At 35.0% G+C, this 20,274-nt stretch overlaps 1 protein-coding gene across 1 annotated transcript in view; it reads left to right on the forward strand.

Annotated features, from left to right (window-relative positions):
- The window catches only part of CNTN5 (contactin 5), a 267,712-nt gene that overhangs the window by 196,796 nt on the left and 50,642 nt on the right, over positions 1 to 20,274 (forward strand). The window contains exons 12-13 of the mRNA XM_062514906.1: positions 10,480 to 10,607; positions 11,517 to 11,692. Of these exons, the coding sequence (XP_062370890.1) occupies positions 10,480 to 10,607; positions 11,517 to 11,692 (304 nt within the window). The remainder of the gene's footprint in view (positions 1 to 10,479; positions 10,608 to 11,516; positions 11,693 to 20,274) is intronic.

Below are 20,274 nucleotides of genomic sequence, written 5' to 3' on the forward strand. Positions count from 1 at the left end.
CTCAAGTAGTAAAGTAGTATGGAGTAAAACTGCAGCCATGAGTTAGGTTTTTGCCTCTATCCTTTGCTTTCTTTCTGGATACAGCAACAGATTATTTACACTAGATCTAACTGTCAGTGAAGACAATAGAAAAAACAAGTGCTGGAGTTTCCAAGGATAAATTCAGAAATATTGGGAAGCTAAGCAAAAAGCAATGGCTACCCCTTATTGGTCACAGCACGGTGAACTCTAATTTTAATAACTAGAGAACCAGCAGGGACATCTTATTACAAAGCAGGACCATTTATTCTATCACTTCTACTGCTATGCTAATACTAATACATGCCTTTTTTATTGCATACAATTTACCAAACTTAGCAATGTTCAAAATTCTCTAAACATCTCAGCAAATGCATTTTGGGAGCTAAAGTAATCTATGTTCAAATTATTCTTTTTCCATTTTCAGAAGTCACTTTTGCACTCATAAATTCTTTTCCTCTATCGCCTCTAGATCATGTATCCTTCATGAAAACAGTTTTTCAAATTCATCTGCCGTCCAGTTTATGGTTATTAGACAGAGAGAAATTTGGGGCTGTTTCACAACGGCAATGGTTGGAAGGCCAGCAGTTCTGTAGAGCACTAACCCTTATAATGACAGTTCTAAATAACTAGTGAAGAACCCATAACTATTGATCCAAGCATAGCATACATCATGCTAACGGAATCTCCCTCCAAAGAGTTTCTACCTGGACCAACATGCAGTACGGGCAGGCTTTGCACACTCTTCCAGAGGCAGCATAATGACAAAAGCAATCAGTCTTCATCTTCAGAGTCTGGCAGTACTTACCATATGATAGAAATACAATTGGAGGTTCTCCAGTTGACAGCAGAGTTGGTTTGATGTGAGGATAAGGCAGACATCACCACATTCATCTGTCCGATCTTTGTACTACAACTGAGATAGTCACATGAGATGGTTGAAACCACAGTTTTGCAAAATGTACTGAAATTCAAAGTAACAAATTAACAGAATGCTACATTAATGGCCTTTATCAGTAGACCATAAAAGTATCTCAGCCCTCCCATACCATGACCATACAAATCTCATTATCCTGTCTATTCCTGAGAATGTCAGGAAAGAATATGCCTTTTTTGGTGTGTTTTGATGCATTATATGAATGGGACACAGAAAGCATGCATTTATGCTCTAATCCTTTGCAAACCTCCTCACTGGCTATTTTCCAAGGATTTACAGCCCTCTTGCTGATTTGATTCTCACCAGTTGGCTTCCTTCTCAAGCATGCAGCCATCAGTTTGACTGCTGGTCCTTTACCCTCTTGCTTGGGATTAGGGCGTTCAGCACCCAGTGGCACTTCAATAATTATAACTTCAATAATTCACTGTCTATGTCTGACAGGGACAGAGCACTACAAAGTAGAAAACAGCACCATCGGGGGGGTCTTAAACAATGCATATTAATTAACTAAGAATTGCAATAGTTTGGGCTTTTGTTGGTTTCTTTTGTTTGTTTTTTTTTTTGGGGGGGGGGGGGGTGGGACCAGGTCTGCCTGTTGTTCTTTTTTTTTCTTTTTTTTTTTTTTTTACCTTGGAAGAAAGGTTTTAATGCAGAAGAACGAGAATTTCTAATCTTCTACCCAGCTCTTCTATTCACATGAAGGCAGTAACAGTATATCTAACATGATTTTTCAGAAGATGAGAAATATTCTATTTAATTGCTGTGTTACATGAAAGTACCACTTGCAGTTAATATTCAAGCAGTGTTGCTGCAGAGCATGAATCAAGCCTGGAAAGCAAGTTCCATCTGACTGGACATCATTACAGCTTACAACAATAAAGCCTTAGCTAGATGACTGCTGCCCCAAGCATATGAAAACTTCCCATGTAAACATCTAATTAACAGTCTTCAATTTACAAGAATATAATTTGAATTAAACTTTAGTTTCTGCTCTTCATATTATATTGCTAAAATTAATGTCAACACTTCAAGCATTGGATAGTTTGGCTGTTTTGAGATGTGTCCTTATCTAGTATGAGCCATAATAGAACCATATAGTTGAATGAAATTATGTTATTTTACGCTGGCTAAAGATCTGCCTCCTTGAGCACCTGGTCTATTTGAATTTTACCTCTTGCATATAAAGTCTGCCTTTGAGTATTAATGTTGCTTTTCTAACTGACAAGTGAAGCACAGAAATATCTTAGAGTAACTAAAGTTTCCTGTGTATTTTTCTTTTCCTGGGGGGATCATGCAGTCTTGCTGATGTTATTATTTCTAAAGCTTCTGAGTAAAATAGAGTGAGTTAATAATTCATTGTTGTCACTTAGAAACATGGAGAAAATTATTGTGATGAAGGTTTTCCATGAAAAGAAGGAACCTTTTTGCAGTAGGAGAATATTTCTGACATTTAAATAGTGTGCAGAAAAGAGGAATAAATTTAATTATTGAAAACATTTAAATATTAAAATGGATATTAAATTTAAATGGGTCAAGAATATGATAAGGATTTTTAAAAATATGAAAGAATATTTTAATAATTTTAGAGTATTTTCAGCATGTTTAGAGATAAATTGCTCTAAACCAATTGTATTTTATAAGAGCTTTTAGAAGACATCTTGGACTTCAGTGTAGGGCAGAAAAGACCTTAAATGGCCTTCCCTATCAATTTCTTGAATGAATGTTTCTGGAACACTTACCCTGATATGTCTTCTGAGTAATAGTCCTAGCTCTTTCTTTGCACAAGATGAAACTCATTTGAGGGAAAAATATTTGAGCAGCATGAAAATGTACCAATTAGTTAAGTGATGTTAAATTTTCAATATGTACCAACACATCCTTGAGCATACCAGTAAAAATACAGAATAATTTAAATATCTGCTTGTTGAATAATTTCTCTAGCTAATTGATTACTGATCTGAACGTCTGTTACATTTACAGTTTGGCTCTGTTTCAGTTTATTACCTTAGAAATTTAATTTTTAGCACCTTTCTATCATTCTTGACATTGGTGTTATTAATAGAGTTTTTAAAGCAAACTATGTGCTTAAGTTTTAGTTTGAATAAAGTTACTAATGCAAAGCATCATTTAAATAACCACCTAATAATAACAATGGCCAATAATGACCAATGCAAAGAAAAAAGCACTTGCAAAGACCCTTCCAATTCTGACATATCAGTATTTTCCAGACTTTACTACAGAGAAACGCTGCAGAGATCATATTCATTCCCTGTGCTTAGAATAGAAGCTACAGTTGTTAGCAAAAAAATAGCTTCTAGTGTCATCCACATGAACTTATATTTACATACATGGACAACATTTGCACCAGTGAGAGCTGTGTGTTTTCAGCACAAAGGTTCCTGTTCAGCAAACAACAAGGACAAAATAAGGACAAAATAAGAGGCGTGTCTGCAGCTCCTTTGAAATATACTGCCCTAAGACAGTTTGCATAGATTAGCTTAAATAGAGCTCAGAGTAGTTTGTGGTACATTAATAATAAGGTTTAGCATATTCCAATGACCTAAGATATCACACATAGGAATCACACCATTAAAAATGTTTGAAAACATGAAGTGAAGAAAATCCAAATAATTCCATGCTTTGCTAAGGGACTGTGCTAAATATGGGGTTTTTTTTCCTAATTAAGTCAACAATATTAAAATAAAAATTACTCTACCTAGGGTGATATTATTAAAAAATGTGTATAATGTAGATTGTCTTCTGCTTATCTAAGTGGCTTTACTGTAGTACTAACTCACATTCATTTTCTGTAAATATTAGAGGTTTGTGCATCTATTTTGAAGGAGTAAGAGGATGCAATGGGGAATGAGATAGCCCAAAGCCATTTATGGAGAAATAAGGGTTTCAACTATTTACAAATACTTGTTCTGATTCCTTGTAATATAAATTAAAGGAAACTGACAGATCCCAAACCCAAAGTAATGTCAAATGACAGATTGCTTAAATCAGAACACTGTGAGTGGCCACAGGCTAAATGAGTCAGTGCAGCTTTTCTCCATTTGCATCTTTAAAATCGTTGTTTCCAACATGCAGACAAAACAATTTCTTTTTCCTGATTTTAGATATAAATGAAAAATTTAGGGGATTCTTTTTCAACCACCAATAACTTTCTTTTTAATTTCAGTTACTAGGTGTTAAAGTTTCCAAAGGTTTAAACTAAATGTTATTCAGCTTCCCTCCTTGCTGTGGTTATATCTCTAACGTGATATAAAAATTTTCTTTTGGTTGAAAGTCAAAAGATAATACTGAAGGGATTAATTGAAAACAGAGAAAGATACTAGTATCTATAGCCTAACCAAACTACCCATTACTAATTCTTCCTTCCAACCAAATTTGCCACGCATATGGCTTCTATTTTTTCTTATTCTGTAATTGCTATTTAAAGAATACAAAGCTCCAAGTATAAGCTGCCTTATACTAATTTCTATTAAGATTCAGACACTGTGTCCCTGTTTGTGCAACAAGTCCTCAGTAAAATCCTGAATTGCTGTGTAGCAATTCTAACATTTGCTGCCTCAACTGCTCACCTGCTTCAGCATCCAGAAACAATTTATACTGCAGCATCAAGACATCTGCTTGTGAGAATCTGCTATGAAGGATGCAACAGAATGAAAATTAGAGTTTCCATTTCTCATTATCTTAATCTTGATGCCAGTCTCTGCTCACTGATTTAACATGTGATATGGAGAAGAAATGCACATCCTGTCCCCAGTGGGTCGGGGTAAAACTGTCCCTGGTGATAAAGAAGGTTGAAAATTTGCAGTATCAATTTCCAACATACAATAGTATGTCCTCTACCAGCTGTAAATAATATCTGAGAATTTCTATGGTGAGCGATACCAGATACTAATGAATTTATATATTTTAAGTAAGACAGTAGAACAGTAAAAGTATCTGCACTAATACATTTCATTTATACTTAAGAATGAATCAAAGGAAAAATTATATGGCAGGCAGAATATATCTCTTTATTTATATCAAAACAATTATGTCTGTATTTCCCATTTCTTACTCCTTCCCCTCAACATAAAACCAAAGTTTATGGTTAGTCTCAAAAGTTTTCTGTAAACAGAGCAGCAGGAAGGGAAAAAAATGCTGCACTTTAATCAAAGTACTGTTTAAAAAAAAGCAAAATTTCCCATACATGCAACTCTTACATATCATATCTCACTCACTTCCATTCTTTAAATCACATGAAACCTAAAGGAAGCTGAATTTTGTCAGCCCCTTTTGTGGCGACCTTACACTCTGTTCACCTCCATGAGCATTTTCCTTACCTCTCTGCCAGTCAGCAGTGATTCAGAGAAGGCATTCCAAACTGCCCAATAAAGGACATCCAAACACCATCTATAACAAAAGATCTAGCCATTCTTAATGAGCCTAATTTCCATCCATCAGTTTCTTAGCAGACACTTGCTCTCAGAGAATACCTTTCTATTCACATCAACATCCCATATGCAAACAACGTGGAATTCATTCTTCCAGATAAAGCAGTTCTTTATCAAGGACTTAATCTCCCTGGTCCTTACTTCATTGATGAAAGAAGAACAAAATTGACAAAATTACCGATCTGAGTGACCCAATGCATTTTTTTTAAGCAAATGTACTAAACATGTTTTCCAATCTAAAGTGTTATTGCTGAATATAAACTTTGAATAGGCTGCAATATTTTTACAGCAAAAATAACAATTTGAAAAAATATTATCTGAAAACTGTAGTTGCTGAGTGTTTTGCAGCCTTCCAGCATCAATCCAAGTCCAATCCTGAAGCCTTAGAGTGGAAAATTTTCACTCTCATTCATGTTTCTATGGCTTTTTAGCATCTCTCAAAGTAGTTTAATAGATTATGCTGTCATTCGCAAAACTGACATTATAGAAATGCTACTACTATGTATGGTCAAACTTGCTGATGTTCTGGGCAAGAAAACTACAGGTGCTGCAAGCTGGGCATCCAACAACAGCACTATTTCTGATACAGTCAGAGAGGAAAATTATAATATGCAGAGATATAAGACACACTTTGAAATCACATTCAATTTCAATTTAGCTCTTTTAATTATTAATTTGTTGGGGAAGTTCAGCTCCATGGGCAGTGAGACTTGTGGCTAATTGATTTCTATGTCTGTGCTTTAAGCACTTACAGCCTCTCATAGGTCTCCTGTCACATTTGTCAGCCCAGGTGTCTAATGGCTATTTCTGCATGAGGATGTAGCAGGGATCAATAAGAGAAGCAAAAAGTTGATACCATTCACACTGTCTGCTGTCCAAAGTTTCTCTTTGGAATAGCTCTCGTTCCATTTCACAGATGGATTCATGTTTTATCTGAAAAGCAATTCACTCCTCAACCATCCTTTCTAGTGTAGTATCAAATGAATTTCAAGTGCTCAGACTGCTTCATTTCACAAACCAAGCCCACAGCAAGTGGGGACAATGAGGAAATTGATTTCCATGTCTTGCAGCAGCTGGGATTTTGTCCCAAAAATTATGTATCATGAAATGCACTTATATCTGGGGAACTAAATTAACATTTGATGGTGAGATTCAGTTCCAGGTTGAGATAACCAACGTGTGGAGGTCTACAATATGAATTAGACTTCTGCACTTTTTTACATTTAATAGGGATTCAACTGACTGCTAACAAGATCCGCTAATTAACGTGTAAAATAGAAACTCATCTCATGTGCAGTTTCAATTTTACAAAAAGCCTCTAGAACAAAAGGTTTTCTTTCCTCCATGGCCATCATGTTGATCCTTCAAAATGTCAGCTTGACTGGAATTAATCTTTCTGAATACTAATGATCAAAATTGTCCTTATTAAATTTCCTCAGAACTTCATGTATTAATACTTCCATAAAGAGATGCAGGTTGGTATCTGGTGTATTCTAGGCTTGCATTGTTCTTTACTACATGGTCCTCTTAGTTCAGAGTCACAACTACTGTTTTTCTATGAATCTGGTGCTCAGTTGCAGTGCCAAAGAACCATTTATTTAATCAAAATTTTAGCAGCCTTTTTGTATCCTGGTAGTTTGGAAAAATATTATCACAGTATCAAAACCAATATCTCTTTCAAAGCGAAGAGTCATTTCTTCAACCAGTTTCTTAACAATCCTTAATTTTTGTATTGAAAGTATTTAACCAGTCATGTGAATTTCAGCAATAAAATCATGCTTGACACCCATGGAAGATTAAATCTGCGCTTATTTTCTCTAGAAAATATTTCTTTTTATTAAATATTATAATAATTTAATCTTAATCTCATTCGGTGTACCTAAATTAACCCATGTTCAATTTTATCTCAAGTCCATTTGCTGTTATATCTGGATCCCTCTTTCCTAATAATTACTGCTTAAATCTTTGTTGCAGTTGATATCAAAGCAACAAGTTTTTGGCATCAAAACAGCAACTCTCATCTCTTTTTCTTCATTTTATTAGATAGATGAAAACTCTTGTCTACAGAGACATTTCATTTGTGCAACTTTTTTTCAGAAACCTTTTATGGACAGCATCCATCTCCTTTATCTGATTACAATGATTTTTCTTATACTTAAATATAAATAAAAAATAAATCTCCAAACTCTCACCTTGATCTTTTAACCATCCTTTCTCTATTTGTTCATCTATCATCATCTTTCTCTCATTTTCTACTGAGTTAATAATTTAGGGTTGCTTCTTTACCTGAATTATCCTTAATTCTACCCCAGCCCCATTTTCCTCTCTTTGCTTCCCTTCTATATATGAAGCAAAAAGTCTTTTTGCTGTGATACATTTTTTGTTAAAATATGTAGACATGCTATGCAGGTGGTCTCTCTGTGACTGAGAGATATTGGCAGGGAAGGAAGAGAAGTCTATGTTCCTGCTGTGTGCTGCAAGTATTATATGAATAAATAAAGCATTTCAGTTTCCATCATAACCAGGCCTCTGGCTTTTTTCCCAAACAAACACAAAAAAGGGAGGACAGATGAGTGCTAGGTACCTTAAGGAAAATATTAATTTCTGAGCCAAGTAATGCACCAGCAAATGTGTTTGCAATTCCTTTGATTGAGTGATTACTCTTTCCCGGATGAATAACAGGAGCTCTAACTACATAGAAATGTAATTGATAATATCCATAAGATTCATTAGATAGCCTTCCATATGCATCTAACTTTATTTTCCTCCAAGGTCAGAATGTCCAAACTGTTTCATATCAGGACCTAAACTGTGTATAAGCTTCTATAATTTACAAACATTTAAAGGAATGTCCTTTCATTTTTCTAATCCTGTCAGTATACTGATGAGATCTATCACTGTTCTGCAAAGACTATTGCCATACAAATTATGTCATCAGAACACTGACAACTGAGCATGTTGTTAGAACACTCTTTTTAAATTACACCAAGAGAAAATGAAGGAAGCTTTCATGCCTGTCAGTTTCTAACGCAGATATTTTCTTCAAAGGTGTGACATATCATAACAAAGTTTCAAGCCTTCTTATTTGTTGGAAATAAATCCAAACCTTCAAAACTCTAATACAGAGTCATTTGCTTAATACAATAATGTTTTCTGTAAAATTACCTTTAGACAAATAACGTGACTCAAATACTGGTGTATATTATTTTTAGAGCAGGATGGGAGGTGCATCCTCAGCTTGTACTGGGGAACCTTAGAGTTGACATGTCCTTCCTCTGCCCCATTCACTTTTGAACTTATTATTTTTTTCTGCTGTCTGCTGAGAGCAGTGAGTGGTTTCACATCTGAAGTGAACAGAAGCAGATTTTTCACTGGAATGAAATTCTGTTTTCTCTACCATAATGTTTATAAACTTCAGATAATAAACTGCCATTTCTCACAGAGTTAGAAAATATGGAATATTATTCTTTTTCTTGAAGAAGAAAAAGAAAGAAAGAGAGAAAGAGAAAGAAAGAAAGAAAGAAAGAAAGAAAGAAAGAAAGAAAGAAAGAAAGAAAGAAAGAAAGAAAGAGAAAGAAAGAAAGAAAGAAAGAAAGAAAGAAAGAAAGAAAGAAAGAAAGAAAGAAAGAATATATGCAGTCTCATGTTAATGATTTAATTTGATCACTTTATTGAATTTTAAGCCTATGTACATTATTCCTAGTATAAATCAAAGATAACAGCTTTGAATTTTAACACATCCAGCCTATAAATGTAATTCCTTTCCTCTTTTGCTGCTGCTGAGCCCAACCCAGTCCTGTCAAAAGTGCCATACCCCTGATTAAATACTTCTCAAGAATAAAAAACATCATTGTACCCTCCATGATTTCTGATCACAGACTCCACAGAAGGAGTGTCAATCTATGCTGTATCAGCCAGAAAGTCCTCTCTGGACAGGTATGTCTAAAAATCCAACCATCCCTGGGGAAGAGTCACCCACCTACTTTTTTCGATTCTTTAACACAGAGGTCTTTTGTTCATGTTCAAATACAGGAGAAAGAAGCACCCCATGTCCTCCCTCACTTCAATGGGTTACCTGAAACCCTTGGCTGAGAATTATCTGCTTCCAGTGTCCATGCCTCCCAGCCTACATCTCCCTAGACCTTTGAGAGAGTTGTAAGCACTACCTAATCAGGGAAAGGATACACAACACCTTCAAGCAAGGCTTGGATTAAATGCCATAAGAGTTGCCATATTCCTTTTAGGTTCCCAGTTCTCTGTCAGGAAAAGAGTCATGATTATTTACTGCTCTTCCAGAGCTCCAACTCTAAGATAGAATAAATTCAGGGTCTTGGTAATTTTAGAAGAGCAAAGAAAGTGTTAATTTACATGCTGTATCATGGACTTGATGATTAATATTGTATAAGCAAAACCAAAATTTGAAACACCTAAATGTGAGCAGCTGAACATTCCTCATGAATATGCTATAGTGGGGTTACTTACCAGGAGGTGTAGTGGACCTGCAATTATAGACTCAGAGAAAAAAATAAAAGCCCATCTACAAAAAGCAAAGATTATTTAAGTCCCTTTGCTACTCTGTGCTGTGATGCTATAAATCATGTTTTGACCAGATACAATTAATTTAATAGGGTTTTTCCTTGTCTTTTTTTGAATTTTGCTTCCCATTCTTCTCAGATCCGATTTCTAAGGTCATTTTTTTTCTAGATGGAATAGCCTGTGCTTGATATTGAAATGTGATTTGACAATAATATAGTGATGAAACTTTGAAGACAAATTATGAAGGATTACCTTTTTGACTGTTCTACAAAAGTTTCATTACAATTCACCCCTAATAAGTGTCAAAGGATACTAATCCACTGATGATTCTGTGAAAATTTTGAATTAAGGAAGGAGTATAAAATGGATTTATTAAAAACCTTTTTGAAACAGAAGATAATTCAGTTATCATCTTCGTTACCCATTGCTACAGAGGCAGCAGTCTTTAATCCTATTTATTATCTCTGAAAGATATCATCATGGAATTTGGCTAGTAGGATGGGAGAGATATTTATATATTTATGGATTTATCCTTTCCAGGGTAACTATTCTTCCACATGGGAGTCTACGAATCCTGAATGCTTCCAAGTCTGATGAAGGGCGATATTTATGCCAAGGTGTTAACATATTTGGATCTGCAGAAATCATTGCATCAGTGTCTGTTAAAGGTATGAAAAATGCTTTGATGATGATGATTATTATTATTTCTTTTGACTAATATTAAAATATTACTTAGAATCCCCAGCCAACCATAAAACAACATTCCCCAGGCAGAATAAAAAATATTTCCAACCAGCTAAGAGGACTAAACTCCATCTGGTCAAATATTGAATCATATTGCATAGTCCAGCTGTTATATTGTAGATCTGTCATAAGAATTAGTATATATATTAAATCACTCAAACTATAAATAATTCTATAAGTAAAGGAATCAATATCCCTTTTAACATATTTTATCTTTGGGAACTCGCTTACCCCAAACTTTTTCTGCATGAGAACAAACCTTTAAATTGAAGTAATAATTGTATCTATATAAAATCCAGAGAAAGGTAGTATCATAAAAGATTAATAATAATAATAATAATAAAACCACGGAGTAGCAATCCTTTTCTGAATCTTTTTTTTTTTTCAGATGAATTAATGGATATTCTTTGCAGGTGTTCAAGCCTTTTGGCTTCATCTTTCAAGCTTCTTCCTATATTTAAAAAATTGAACCCTTTATTGTAAAAAACTGGAATTTTTATGCAATCACAAGATTCCAGGTGCTTCAGCCATGAAAAAAAAAATGGTAGCTTTTCCTGAAACTAATAAAATTAATTAATTAATCCATCTCAGATGACCTAGAGATTGCTGTATAAGGCTCTGCTTTATTGACTCCATGAAACTGCCTGTACCTTCTGATCCCCAGTGTTATACTTCAGTGTGCATTATGAATATATTTCAGCATTTGACTGTCTGTAATTCATACTAAGAGCAAATGTAAGGTCTTGAGTAGACTTGGCAGTACTCAATCCTATCATTTTGGTTTGGCACTATAGACTTCCACTTAAATGCTTCTAACACTTCTCTGTTTCAAGAACCAACAAGAATAGAGCTGACTCCCAAGAAGATTGAGTTAACGGTTGGAGAGAGCATCGTCCTCAGTTGCAAAGCCCTTCATGACAGCACAATGGATGTCACCTTCTACTGGACGCTCAATGGGCAGCCTATTGACTTTGAGAAAGAAGGTGGACACTTTGAAAGCATCAAGGCAGTAAGTGACTGTGCATTTGTCATCTCTCTGCTGGGAACTGATAAAAAATTGCATGCTTTTATTTCTCACATTTACCAAATCTTGACTGGTTTCAGTAATATTGGATTGAAATGGTAGATAGAGGAGGTGCAAACTGCAGATCACTAGAATTGCTCCAAGTAGTTTTCTTCAAGAAAACATTAAATTTAAACTGGTACATCCTATTATTAGTGATGTTTCTGATAATCTTTTTGAGGGAACAGAAAGAAGTTTTCATCAAATCCTACTTGTATTCTTCTGCTGATTTTAATATTGAAAGGATGCTGCTGTAAGCATTTATGTCTCTCTCACAGATAACATGGCTGCTGAAATGCCCCCACCTCCCAGTGTTATACTTGCCTAAAATATATTTTAATATCTGAATAGCAGGGGCTATATTTACTAACACCCCTGCAAGAGGTACTTCCTAACTGTGTAGCCATCATCTAAGTCAGTAAGAATCATACGGACAAAAATATGCACACCAGTTTCAAATATTTCCACTTGAGTCAAAAAGACTTTAATATGATCAAATGGTACGATCAAATAATTCAAACCTGTCTCATGTAAAATGATCTGAACATTTCTTAGTAGAAAGAAATCTTTTAATGTGAACAAGTTTGGAAATGGAATCTACAATAATTTAACAGAATCTTCCAACTAGTGAAATGTAAATCAAATGTCCATGATATGTTAACAAATAAAAATGAAGTTCATAAAGGTCAGGAAATTTTAAAACTTAATGTATCTCATTTGAGTGCAATGTAACAAAGTTAACTTTGCATTAAAAACCTTGCCAGCTGTAGTCAATTTACTCTTCTGCTTGCCTAAATGGAAGGAATACTCTTTATGGAAGTCATATCCACTTGGTGGGGGGTTTCATGTTTTTAAATTTGAGTTTAATTCAATAAACCTTTTAATTGAACAACATTAGTAAGGTATATCTAAGTGGGAAGGATCTTAGCATAGTTACCTTCATCTGAAGAGTACAACACTCAAAACAACATTATTTAAGTAAGAAGGAAAACTTTAATTATTTTTTAACTTTAAGGTCATTCTTTGATTCAAGAAAAGACCCTGTGATTACAATTTAACTTCAATCATTCACAAAAAATTGATACCTAAAACATACTACATGGTTCTTTCCATGTATTTCAGCATCTGTCTTCAATGAAAATTTTTTATCACTGGGAAAATTCCACAGGTTAGGAAATTTTTCAAAATAATTTCACATCTCATGTCAAAATAAAACTAATTTAATATAATTTATTATATTAAATAATAGGATATTTTAGTGTAGATCTCTCTCAATAATTCTTCATTAATTTCATTTCTGCAAGAGAAAGTCCTCACTCAAATTGATAGAAATAAGGTTTATTCAAAACAATCAAAAGTGACATTCTATTTTCAAACAAATACTCATACAAATCTCACTAAAATTACTGATTGATTTAACTGTCCTTATATGATTAAAATTTGTCCAGTACTTGGTAGATTTAAGCAGCTATTTGAGTTTATGACCTTTTCCTCGCTGTGCTGCTAGAGTGTCACTGCTACTTTACTAAGTAAAAATAGTACTACTCACAGAATCACAGAATAAGCTGAGCTGGAAGGGACCCACAAGGGTGCTCAAATCCAGCTCCTGACCCTGCACAGGACACCTCAAGCATCACACCAGGTGCCTGAGAGCATTGTCCAAATGTTTCTTGAACTCTGTCAGGTTGCTGTTGTGGCCACTTCCCTGGGGAGATGTTCCAGTGTCCAGCCACCCTCAGGGTGAAGAACCTTCCTCTAATGTCCAATCTAAACCTCCCCTGACACAGCTTCAGGCCATTGCCTTGGGTCTTGTCTTTTGCTTCCCCTAATAAGGATGGCAACAAGGTCTCACCTCAGTCTGCTCCAGGCTGAACAAGTCTCTCACAATGGAGTCAATACTCAGTGTCTAAATGACTAAGTGACTAAAAGGATTTTAGAAAGTTGTTTATTACGTAAAACTCTGAAATTTTTCTTTTCAGAGGTATAAGTATTTTTTTTTTACCCCTAAAACATAATTTTCAACAAACAGCAAACTTCAGCTGATCAAAAAATATAACCAGTCTGGAAATAAAGGCATTATATATTTTGAAAATATGACAGAATTAGATCCTACCTTGTCACTGCTAAAACTGTGTTGCAATACAACTCTAAAAAAGTAACAAAATGAAGGATCAAACCCTGATATTTTTAGACTGGACTATCTCCATTTGCATTTACAAGATGGTCAGGCCATGCTTTCTTTACTTGCATTCCTAACTCATTTAAATGTCAAGACATTCCTGGTTTTCATCCTAAGGAGAGAGTGGAAGCATAGACTTGAATCACCTGGAATGGGACTGAAAATAGCTGTTAGCACATTACCGGTGGGATGAGGGGTGAGGGAGTTATACTCCTCTTCAGAACAGAATTAACAAAAGTAACAAAAGTAACAAAACATGGCCGTTTTAGGACAATCCTCATGGAAATTTTCTGAATGATGTTGGAAGCAAAATGTGACACATCATTTGACACTCTTTTACAGTAGTGGTTAAAATATCTTGGTTTTTGCATAGTCCTGAAGTGAAGCTGCATCAGTTGACAGATGCAAATCTTGGAAGTGGTAATAGCAACTGTGGTAATACAGCAATTTTTAGGTGTTTTGTCACAATTCCTTTACCTACACATTTGTGGAATGTTGTCTATTGAATCTCATTACCATTTCTGTTAACTACATGAGAATGAGAAATTAATTTAAAGGTTAGAAATGTGTTTCTTTACTTCACTAAAATCTAAAGCATGACCAGGTGCCGGGAACAAAGGAAGATAGAACTCCCTTTTTGCTGCCGTATAATCTCCGTTAACCTATCCAGTTTCAAAGTTGAGATACACAATGTGTTAGTCATAGGTTTATTCATGGAGAAAACAGGACCTTGAAGTCTTACAGAGTTCTATATTTATTCCTTACTTTTCTCTTCTGAATGAAACACTTCAAAACTGCATGAGTTGATCCTGAACAAAATGCTTTTTAAGGTAGTCCATTTAAGAAAAATAACATCCTTTGTCACAGAAGTCACAGAATTATATGTCCATTTTTTCTGCATACACTGATACTTCACCAGATAAAAATATTTTCAGGCTTGCCTGCAGTTTGCTTATTCATTTTAAAGCCTGACAAATTAAACATTATTAAAATGGGTTTTGCTAATAATTGCAGAACCAAGTGTTAAGTATGATGAGCATCTTGATGCTTAATGCGGTGTTATAAAAGCTATCACCAAAGTAACATTTATTTGAGCTGTAGATAAATTTTCACTTACTAAAATTGCATGACCCCTAGTAATTGCAATTAAAAGAAAATCCACTCTTACTAATAAATATTACTTTGCTTGTTTTGAAATTATATCAGTAGCTTTTGTACCCAAAAAAAGTGTTATAATTTTTCATATTGAGAAGTAATTTTTATACAAACCAAAGGTATTTTTGCTGTTCTTTACTGAGCTATCAATGATTTAGTCCCTATACCAATTTAGGTACTTCAAGGACTTGTCTGGAAAAAGGATGAGTGTGATAAGAATGTCAGCTTGTGCATGAAAGGAATATTAAAGAATATGGATCTGCTGAATTTCGCTGGAATGGCTTCAGATTGCAGTCTAGGAAAAGTTAGCATCCTAAATGCTGTGTATATGTAACTTCACTGTACATTTGGTGGAAGAACAATAATGCCAAGGATTATTTAAAACCAGAATCTTTTGGCATTGCTAAAGTCTTATTTTGTCTAACAAAAGACTTGATAACGTTTTAGGTTCTGTGAGGGATCTGTGCAATTAATAGAAAAGATTTTGCATGGAAGTCTGAATTTCCAAAATTTTATTGTTGCAACACAGTATGCAATGAACTCAGAAAGTATAGACCTGCTTGTTTTTATTAGGATAACTTTGATTTTCTGTCCCTTGTGCCAAATCTAGAAGTCCTAGTCAAAATTCTATTCAAAATATTCTCTCCTAAAATCTCTACTGATCTTAATGTTCTCATAGACATATCCCTTTTTCACCTAAAAATATCAGATTTTTTCAGTAGATTTTCATCCAGCTGTCATCATTCTGAGTCAGTGCTTGAAGGCTGATACTGTTTTTATAGCAGCCAAACATAATGATTTACTGTGATTACCCACAGGCTAGTAAGCAACAGCATTGCTCTTAATGTATCTCACCTTGACTTTTCAGACTCTGGAAAGTGATTTGGTTTGAATATGCTCTTAGTCTTTGATCTTAGCTGAAACTTCCACCAGGGGAAGCAATAAGTACAACTTGTCATGTTGTATTTTACCATGGTTATTTGTCCACATGGAAGTGAATGGAAATCTACTGTTTTACTTCAAAAGGGACAGTAGATACAGATTGGATAATGCATTTAATTCCTGCCTAGTACTGGAGACTTCAGTTTGATAACCTAGAACTTTGGCAAGTAGATAAATTTGCACCTTTCTTTGCATTTTCAAGTCACACCCTATTTTCTTGAAGTACTTCTACCATATTTGAGAAATTAAGATTAAAATTTCCTAAGCATTTCTAAACAGGAAGAGCTGAGTTCTACACTACATGAAGTCAATTAAAAACAGCAGGCTGATAATAGTAATGTCTTTCCTCTTTACTGGATGTAAACCCAAACAAGGCTAATTAAATAGGGGTTTTATGTAACACCCCTACTTCCTCCCACATGAGGAAAGCAGCAATAGTTGTCTTGCAGAAGATGACAAGAAGATGATACTCTATTGTGACACAGTGAATTTCTGTTCAGGGTAAAGCTGCCATATCAGCATCATTGCTACCAATTTGTTTCACTGTCTGCTGCAATCCTTTCCTGCTGATGGAAGAGGCTGGACACAGCCATTGCTGCCAACTCTATTCTCTAGATATTTCAGACCTGTGCTCATTACCAGGTTTTGTCCACTTGTCATGCTACAGCAGTTTCCTATTTGAGCAAACAGTAGCAGTTAAAAAAAAGAAAATTAATTTCATCTTCTGGTAACAAATAGTTATTGCCAATTTAGGTAGGGTACTAAATGGAACAAGGGTTTCTGGACTGTTAGTTCTATGAATGGCAACTAAAAACCAAGATCCAAACACAAAGAAGACCACAGTGAAATACTGCACTTTACCATTTGTTGCTTCCAGGATATGAACAGTTCTAGTGAACTGATTGAATTTATTTCATGCTGTGTTAAAAAGAGACACTCCAAACATTTTCTAGAATCAAGGAAAGTATATAAATTGTTATATGCAAGTGCTTGTAACTTTGGATATTAGTAGAGAGTAAGGGACAGAGATGATAAAAAACATCTTATCTCATTTAGCCTGGAGAAATGGAGGCTGAGGAGGACCTGATTGCGCTCTACAGCTCCTTCAAAGGAGGATGCAGTGAGGTAGGGATCAGCCTCCTGTCCCAGGTAACAAGTTACAGGCTGAGAAGCAGTGACCAGGTTGTACCAGGGGAGATTTAGATTAGATGTTAGAAAATATTCTTTCACTGAAAGGGTGGTCACGCATTGGAACAGCCTGCCCAAGGGAGTCCTGAAATCAGGAATCCTGGAAATGTTCAAAAGGAGTGTGGATGTGGCACTTGGGAATATGGTTTGGGAATAAGGGGGAACATGGCAGTGCTGAGTTAACGGTAGGACTTGATTTTAGAGGTCACTAACAATTAATAATTCTCTGAACTCTTCTATTTAATTTTATTTTAGACAAGGGAGATAACCAGTAATTTTGGAAAATGTGAGCCTCTTAACATTCCTGACCAATTTCTATTAAAGAATGTAATAAGTAATGAAATATAGTCAGATAATTTTTACTGATTTGTTCCATTAAGGTATTTGTACCTTTCCTTGTTTACAAGAAGCATTCTAATGCAATAAATCTTGAGATAAATAAAAGACATTTCATGACAGTCCATTCTTTCTTCTGTTTACTTGGAGATGATGGATCATTTAACTGCTTGACGCAGTGTAAATCTGGGTTCTAACATCAGAGTCAAATGTTTGAACAACTGATCAATATCAGTTCCTAAGGAAGCTTCCATTTAGAGTTCTGTTGCCTATTTTACACTTGCAGCTCTTCAGCCTTTCTCCCCAACTGCTGTGGCAGTGCTTTCCAAAACCTTCCTGGCAGTACTTATTAGTTCTTACACTCCCAGTCTTCTGGTTTTATTCTTGAGGCCTTGCACCTGCAAACCTCAATCGTGTTGTTACAGAGAAGTGTCATGGGAAGAAGCTTTCACTGTCCTGAAACTCACCTCTACCTCTTGCCCCCTTTCTTTGTCTCTTTTTTGGTAAACCAAGACATAGCATGCAACACAGTATGTCCACATAAATGGTTCATAAATGTTATCCAACCATATACATACTAAGAATCTTAATAATTAATCATTATGTAACAACTGCTCTTAACATATTCAAATTAAAATTAACAAATAGGAAGTTTAAGTAGGTCCCCAAGAAAATTATATAACACTAGGAGAAAAAAAGCCAGCAAAACATAATCATCATTTTCATTGTCACCTACTGCACTGGAGTGAGCCTCTAGAGGTCTTTTCTTCCCTTTTTCTCATGTCAATAAAATCTCAAATACAGAACATGAATTTAGCAACAGGAGTGTAGTGGGCCTCTCTGTCCTGAAGCTTGCCATTTCATATCCCATTTCTTTTTTCACTCCTTCCCATTCTTACTGCTTTTCCCATGTTTTCCTTAATCCCTTGATTTCACAAAACTGCTCCAGTATATGACATACCATCTGACAGCTGATATTCTTTTAACTTCATCTCTTTTTCTACATTCTTTCAATAAAATTAATCAAACTCATTTGCAGCAATTCAAGATGCACTTGAGATGCATTTGAAGCATTTCAAGCTGATTCAAGTTCTCCCTACCTACTCTCAACACTCCATCACTCTCTGGCATCCACTCAATGCCACCAGTGCTCACCAAAACAACTCTTTTCATAATTCTTGCCTTGCCTATGCAAACTGTTCATAAATACTGCCACTCAGAGGGTCTGCACTTCCCCTGGATGATTCTTAATGCTTCACAAACCTAAAGCCATCCTTTTAACTTATTATAGACAAGGGAAATGAAAGTTGTGCTTTATCAGGTATGCCTGAGTCAATCTGCATCAGCCTGGATACTACTGTATTATCATTATTATCCTACCACGTATAATTAATTACAAAAAAACTGATAATAATGATTTAATCTTCTTTGTTCCAAATGTGCTGATATGATTAAATGACATAGTTCAGAATATAATTTTCCATTATCAATATATCAACCAAGAAATCTGCTGCTTCTTAGAAGATTAAATATTTGCAATTTGCAATCATCACAAGCAGGATACAGAGGCTGATATGTTCAAACCTGAGAGTCTGTGTGAAATGGTACTTAAATTGCCCCAAACACAATATGGACAGAATTTGTCTTGAGGCAAACAATCTATTACAAAGTACATATAAATTTTTGACATTATTTAAAAGAACTTTATTGTACTGCTGGCTCTTTCTTACTGTTGATGGTACAAAGATAGCACTGCCATGAGGTAATTCTATATAGTCATTAGTTCACTTCAGATAAACTCACCAAGAAAAATCTCCATTGCCATTCAATTGAAGCAAAAATCAACTGTGAAATATTTTTTTTCAATCTAATCTAATTGAATTTCATTAATAAAGGCTATTTTACTGAATGAAATAATATATGAGCCAAGAATTCACCTAACCTATGTTTTATATGCAAAAACAACCATATATTTTAAATTATCATCTCTATTGAAAAAGCTGTCTTTAACAACCCAGGTCATTCTTGTTCAGGATCAAATCTCAGTCCTTTTTACTCAACATGGCATTGTTTTATTGTTCTCAGTTTAAACAGAATAGAATCTTTTTAGGCTTTTAGTACCTCCCAAGAACTCTCTTCTGTATAAAAACCACTTTGTAGGAAAGCATTCTCACCCCTCACTGTCAACAGATTCATATGACAGGCAGCAAACCTTGATAAACCTCTGTAGTCATAGTAAAGAAGTAGACTAAATTACACTTTGGATTTAATCATGGAAGTTTTCCTGCAATGGCAGTCAGTGTTTGCCCACTCTTTTCTTCCCTTTCATTTAAGCTTTTGACGAATCACGATCATTTGCAATATTCTCATTACCCATTTTAGACACATTCTTCCCAGGCAAAGAGTCAGTTTTCACTATGTGTTGTCCAGGCTGACTTCCCAGCCTGAATCCTCTGCACAGTAATAGGCAGTCCCCACGTCCTTGAAGTACAAAAGTTGAGAGCTGTGGGTCAACACATCATCTCTACCAACTACCCAGTATTATGAACTTCTTTGGCTTTTTGTCCCTCTTTCCAAGATAAATTGGAGCTACATTCAAAGAATTGCAGTTGGAGTGCAGAAGGGAATGAATGTTGAAAAATGAGCAGCATCAGAAGCAGAATAAATGAAAGCTGGGTCTGATACAATGAAAAAATAATGGTATTTCACATATATTTTCCACATACAA

This window comes from Cinclus cinclus, chromosome 2 (assembly GCF_963662255.1).
Source record: "Cinclus cinclus chromosome 2, bCinCin1.1, whole genome shotgun sequence".
In the NCBI taxonomy this organism is placed as follows: domain Eukaryota; kingdom Metazoa; phylum Chordata; class Aves; order Passeriformes; family Cinclidae; genus Cinclus; species Cinclus cinclus.